General features: G+C 42.7%; 1 protein-coding gene across 1 annotated transcript; it reads right to left on the reverse strand.

Annotated features, from left to right (window-relative positions):
• Positions 1 to 1,550: 1,550 nt before the first annotated feature.
• LOC309548101 (52 kDa repressor of the inhibitor of the protein kinase-like) lies at positions 1,551 to 3,335 on the reverse strand (the record flags this gene model as incomplete). The annotated part of the gene is made up of 1 exon (XM_082248064.1): positions 1,551 to 3,335. The coding sequence occupies one exon, from the start codon at positions 3,333 to 3,335 to the stop codon at positions 1,551 to 1,553; it is 1,785 nt and encodes a 594-aa protein (XP_082104190.1).
• Between the last annotated feature and the right edge of the window lie 3,823 nt (positions 3,336 to 7,158).

Raw genomic sequence — 7,158 nt, forward strand, 5'->3', positions numbered from 1 at the left:
ACTGATATGCTGCACTGATGGGCACAGATATGCTGCACTGATGGACACTGATTGGCACTGATGGGGCTGCACTGAAAATCAGGGTACTGATGATCAGTGTAAATGTCTCCTGTTACAGGAAAGCCGGTTATCAGCTTTTTTTTCCTCACACAGTAACAGGGCCTGAGGAAAGGAAAATCATGGGATTGGACATACAGTAGCTCATCACATGGTAGAGATCTAATGTCATCCAAGGGAAATGGCTCACCACTGATCACTGCACGCCCCTGGGGGCACGCATAAGCGGCATTACTGCAAAGGACATCATATGAGGTCTGCGGAAGGAGGAGAGTCCCGCCTGGCCATCAATCTGCTATAGGTCAGATGGAACTGGTTAAAAAAAAGTGGAAGATCAGCTTTCTTGAGCAGCAAAAAGGGGGTGCATTAGCAGCCCAAAAGAAAAAAATTACTACTATGCACCCTTGAGGAGAAGGAGGAAAAAGGCACACTGGCGGCTCTCAAAATAAATTAGCTGCTAAGTAATCTTTAAGTAGGAAGAGGAGGGGGAAAAAGGGTGCGTTAGCAATCTTAAAAAAAATGGCTACTGAGCATCCATGAACTAAGAGGAGGATGAAAAGTGGGCATTGTCAGTCCTAAAAGAGACATGGCTGCTATGTGCCCTTAAGGAGTAGGAGAAAGAAAAGGATATTAGCAGTTCTGAAAGAAAAATGGCTGCTATATGTCCTTGAAGAGGAGGAGGAGAAAGGTACAATGGCAGCACTCTCAAAAAAAACACAGGTGAGTTGAGTTGATGCCAAAGAGCTAAATTTTGGTTTTATCTGACCGTACCACTTTCATCCAGTTCTCCTCTGAATCATTCAGATGTTCATTAGCAAACTTCATACGGGCCTGCACATGTGCTTTCTTGAGCAGGAGGACCTTGCAGGCGCTGCAGGATTTCAGTCCTTCATGGGGTAGTGTGTTACCAATTGTAGCACGACCCCCATGGGGGCTGCTGGGTAATAGCACCTCCTCTGCACTCTTTAGACCCAGCAGGGGTGGATCCAGAGTCTAGTCTCGGGAAGGGCACTGCCAGAAAAAAAAGTGTTGCTTACAGAACTGTTTTTAACGTATTATACGGTCCTAACCTTGTTTAAAACAGTGACACATTTATCATTCCAGATTAGAATATTACATTACAAACAGACAGGATACGTTTAACCACATATAACTTTATTATTACAAGGGTCATAAGCAGTTTGTATACTTACAACAGAATATTCACCGACAAAATATTCACAAAGTTAGGTGAAAAAAAAAACCATGTAGCAGAACCCAAACATTATCACTCTCCATTGTCTCAAAACACGCACAACAACAGAAACATTTTATTAAAGTTAAATAACATTTCACAGAAAAAATTTCACATTTTAAGAAAAAAAAAATCACAGAATTAGCTCAAGTCTTCATTTTCCTTGTTTGGCAAACAGTTCAATAACTCGGTCACTATTCACGGGTATATCTCTATGAATGTAAAGAAGACATAAGCCATTTAACCGGTCCTCCACCATTCATGACCGAAGCCATGTTTTCACAAGTCGGAGGGTTGAGAAAGATCTCTCTGCTGAGGCCACACTTACAGGGAGAGTTGCAAGGTTAAGAAGTAAACCTCTGATGGTTGGGAAGAGGTCCTGCTCACACAAGTCCAACACTTCCAGAACAGTTTGTGGAATGTCCTTCTCTTTTGCTAACTCTCGTTTCCACTTCGTAAGCCAGAGACTTAGCTCTCCTTCTAGTAATGTCTCCATTATCTTCTGCTTACCATCAGCTAGAAGAGGGTGGAAGCGCTTCGATAAAGCTTGCACAGCAACAGGAACCATAGTTTCCATTTTTTTTCCAATAAGTATTGCTGGCATCAATATTTGAATTTGGAAACACTGCATTGAATTTTCAGGAAAATTAGCTTTTAAATCATTAATAATGTTGTCCAGCATGGGAATATACAATGATTTCCTGTAGTATTCTTCTTTTGATCCTACATTGCAGTTGAATCTGTGCACTTGTCTGCCTACAAGACGTGGCAATTTTAGCTCAATTCCAAGCTCTGATGCCAATTCTGTAGCCTCCAAATGCAAAATGGAAAAAGTGGCAAGAGCGTTACATCGCATATTCTCCAGGGTCGCCATGGTATCAGTCAAACAGTCAGATGCGCTTGTTAAATCAATTGTTGGGGATTGAAGGAAGCGACTCAGAGGAAGGGTTACTTTCAGAACACTGATGAGTGAAACCAAGGAATATATGAATTCTGCACTGCACAGAGAATGGATGAGAGTAGATGCTGTTGAGCTAGTGCTTGAGCATTTCCATTGAGATATTGCTGATAAAACACTCACCACTTTTACAAGTCCATCTCGAAATCTTATCAGAGAATCATGGCGCTCTACCCATCTAGTTTCACAAAGACTGGTAAGTTGGGAGCCTAACTCCTGCTTTAAAATGAAATGGCGCTTTCCTGATTGGTTAAAGAATGAAATGGTTGATTTGACCACTGCTACTGCGTTGCGAACTGCTGACACTTGTGAGGACTTTGAAATTGAATTGTTCAGATAATGATTGTAGCAAGGACATCTGCAACTGTTGGGTGCTACATGAAGAATCTCTGATACAGCACCAGCCACATCTGAAGACATAACACTGCAACTGTCTGTTCCAATCCAAACACAATGAGTGATGTCTAGGGAGAGGTCTTTAATTAGTTGGATAACCATCTGGCCTAAAACCTTCCCTGTAAGCCTTGGTTCTGAACCTGAACTATGAATTCCTGATTCCTTCTGGGTTGAAAATTCATAAGCATCTACAAATTGTATAAAATCTTCACGAATAGATCCATTGTAGACATATCTAAAGTTGAGTGTAAGTTGTTCTGTATGGGAAATGTCTGTAGTTTCATCAAAGATTACACTAAAATAGCAAGCCTCTTTAATTCTTGCCACAATGACATTGCTGATTTCATCACCACAACACTTGATTAAATCATTTTGTGTGGATTTGGAAATGTAAATAGCACGAGAAAATGCAGTAAGGAGGTGCTTCTCTAATATTTTGTCTCCAGATGCAACTCGGTACCTCAGCAATTCACGAAAGTTGCCTTCATTCACCTCCGGAGTGGAGTCATCCATTAAAGCACCATCATCACGGTGGCCATGCAGAGGTATATTTTGTCTACCCAAAAATATAATAGGCTCAACAATAGGACGAATTCGTTCTCGGTTCTCTTTCACTTTCTGAAGACGATGTGAGTTTATTTGGTTGACAATTTCATTGTCCGGTGAATGGTAGGTTTTTACAAAATGCATTTCCTTCAATTACACTCTCCTGGTGATAAACAAGCCTTGCATGGACTTCCAAATCTCCATCCTTGCCCTTAAGCTTTTTAAAATTAGTAAGGGGCTCCATTACCAATTTTCCAAGGGTCATGCCTTTGTTATGACCACTTTTCCGATGTTGTGCAAACAATGCACAGTACTTGCAAAACAAACCCTTTTTGGCAGGTGAATACACTAGCCAAGGAAAACTGTCAATATGTTGCTTTGACAAGTATCGTTTTATTTTACGCGTTTCTCCATTCTTGGAAGTGATGTTCTGAACAGAGAACGGTAGTTGATATCCAGGAGGAGGTTGCCATGGATTTTCCAATAGCAAGCATTTGGTGTAGTCATTGATTGTTTTTCCAAGATGTGTGCCAATATCATTCATTAGGCTACTGCTAGTTTGAGGTGGGGTATCAACAGATGGTGGCGACACATTAGAATCCGTTTGACAAGATATTGGCACTACAATTGTACCAGAACAGGATGGGAGCGTAGTGTCAATTTCCATACTTGAAGCGCTTTCTAGTACTGACTTTTCTCCTAAAGACTTTTTTGCACTAGTACTGAAGAAGGAATTTATAGTCCTGCAGTTTACTCTTTTCTGACTCATTCTGCTGTTTCTATAATTAAAGCACAAAAGTGCACACCACATAAGTAATTGCTTTATAGAATAGCACTGCACACACATTGTTGACATGTACATGTACCATAACTGGCTGGCTGGGCCTCTTTAAAGACATGATACAGGAGATGGTCAGAGACTGCAAACATGATACAGGAGATGGTCAGAGACTGCAAACATGATACAGGAGATGGTCAGAGACTGCAGACATAATACAGGAGATGGTCAGAGACTGCAGACATGATACAGGAGATGGTCAGGGACTGCAAACATGATACAGGAGATGGTCAGAGACTGCAGACATGATACAGGAGATGGTCAGAGACTGCAGACATGATACAGGAGATGGTCAGAGACTGCGGACATGATACAGGAGATGCATGATACAGGAGATGGTCAGAGACTGCGGACATGATACAGGAGATGGTCAGAGACTGAGGACATGATACAGGAGATGGTCAGAGACTGCGGACATGATACAGGAGATGGTCAGAGACTGCGGACATGATACAGGAGATGGTCAGAGACTGCGGACATGATACAGGAGATGGTCAGAGACTGCAGACATGATACAGGAGATGGTCAGAGACTGCAGACATGATACAGGAGATGGTCAGAAACTGTAGACATTATGCAAGAGATGGTCAGAGACTGTAGACATGATACAAGAGATCAATGTATCAATGCAGCCTCACCAGTGGTCATCAAATGCAGCTTCACCAGTGCCAATCAAATGCAGTCTCATCAGTGCCCATCAATTGCAGCTTCACCAGTGCCCATCAAACGCATTCTCACCAGTGTCAATGAAATGCAGTCTCATCAGTGCCCATCAAATGCAGCTTCACCAGTGCCCATCAAACGCATTCTCACCAGTGTCAATCAAATGCAGCCTCATCAGTGCCCAATAGTAGTAAAAAAAATACTTGTCCGGTGTTCCAAACCTTCTATCTCTATCCAAAACTACATACACTTGCAGCACAAAAATTAGCCAGATGATAAACAAAAAAATACATATTTTTACCATTTATATAGGAGAGAGGGAGAAAATAAGAAAATATTGCAGTAATAAATGATGTTCCGCTTTAAGACCCTGCCTTTATTTTTCCGCGTCTATTGCCTACTTCCTAAACCATGGTTAAATTATATCAGAGACTCTTTTACTTCCTGTTGTGTCTTCAGAACAGTGAGGGGAAAATCTCCTTAATGATGGGACACCGACAAAAAAACAAACTAAAACTCAAAAACACCTGTGCTCGTAATAAAAAGGTGATATCAATAACCAAATAGGAGCAGCCAGCACAGTTTCCTGGTAAAAACAATATTAATAATAATAAATACATTTAGCGCTTTAAACGTGAGTAAATAAAGTCCATAACATTAGGAGATGAAAAGTTGATAGATAGGGATCCAGTAACTGTGGTTCCACACGACAGGTGCTAGTGAAAAGCTGCCACTGATATAGGGGACACACACTGACCCTTACCCCAAATTTTGGACTACTCAAAAGTAGTCAATAAAGCGTTTATGTAATGAACTTCAAGCTGTCGTACTCCTGGGGTCTTTTGGTAACTGTGTCCAATCAAACTATAACACACTCCTTCCAGGACAATACTGTATTCTTTTTTGTTGAAAATGTGAAACCAGGGTTCTTAATTCTCTCCTCAGCTCGCGCCTCACTCTTCAAATTTTTGGCAAAAAAGAATACAGTATTGTCCTGGAAGGAGTGTGTTAAAGTTTGATTGGACACAGTTACCAAAAGACCCCAGGAGTACGACAGCTTGAAGTTCATTACATAAACGCTTTATTGACTACTTTTGAGTAGTCCAACATTTGGGGTAAGGGTCAGTGTGTGTCCCCTCTATCAGTGGCGGCTTTTCACTAGCACCTGTCGTGTGGAACCACAGTCACTGGATCCCCACCTATCAACTTTTCATCTCCTAATGTTATGGACTTTACTCACGTTTAAAGTGCTGTGCTGCATTAATTTTGAATGAGAAACAACCATTTCCAAAACAACCATTCCCTGCCCTTTGCCATTAATGTTAAAGCGGAGTTTCACCCATTTATTATGAGATGAACTGACTGAATACCCTTTAAAAATGCTTTTACCAATGCAAACTATTTTTTTTTTTGTAAGGAAATACTGTTTTTCTTCTTTATTCATCCGCACTTCCGGGTCCTGCTGCCTATAGGCGATTACGTCACTCGGCGATTCGCAAGGGCTCCTGGGATAGCGGCGTCATGTATCCAAGGCCCAGCAGCCCTTGCGAATCGCCTAGTGACGAAATCTCGCGTTATTTCCAGACTGGCACCAGCTGTTCTCAGGGATGTATTGCATTCAGTCCGTGCTCTGCCCCGCCTCCTCTCAGTGACCTTTATGGCATGTAATGCTTTCAGTCCGTGCTCTGCCCCGCCTCCTCTCTGTGAGCGCAGACTGAAAGCATTACATGCCGTAGAGGTCACTGAGAGGAGGCGGGGCAGAGCGCGGACTGAATGCAATACATCCCTGAGAACAGCTGGTGCCAGTCTGGAAATAACGCGAGATTTCGTCACTAGGCGATTCGCAAGGGCTGCTGGGATACATGACTCCGCTATCCCAGGAGCCCTTGCGAATCGCCGAGTGACGTAATCGCCTATAGGCAGCAGGACCCGGAAGTGCGGATGAATAAAGAAGAAAAACAGTATTTCCTTACAAAAAAAAAATTGTTTGCATTGGTAAAAGCATTTTAAAAGGGGATTCAGTCAGTCAGTCAGTTCATCTCATATGGGTGGAACTCTGCTTTAACATTAATGGCAAAGGGCAGCCTGGGCAGGGCACTTTTTTTTTTTTTTTTTTTCTTTAATACATCCATTAAAATGATTAAATTGTACTTACTTTTGTACTACTACTAGTCACTGTCACGCTCTGTCACAGATCACAGTCAGACTGCTCACTGCTCAGATTCTTCTCCTTCGGTGCTGGCTGCCTCACTGCCTGGCTACTTTGATAGAAGCTGCTGGAGCCTGGAGGGAGGAGGTGGGTGGAGCCAGCACTCAGCGCGCGAGGAAGGACTCGGAGGCTCCGCTGTGGATGCTGGGGCATCGCTCTCCTCCACTCCTTAGGACCGGTGAGGTGACGTCACTGGTTGCTAGACGCCAATCGGCAATTGGCATAGCAACCAGTGCACTCACTGCGGCCGGGCCGCG

This window comes from Pelophylax lessonae (genome assembly GCF_965119305.1).
Source record: "Pelophylax lessonae genome assembly, chromosome: 2".
In the NCBI taxonomy this organism is placed as follows: domain Eukaryota; kingdom Metazoa; phylum Chordata; class Amphibia; order Anura; family Ranidae; genus Pelophylax; species Pelophylax lessonae.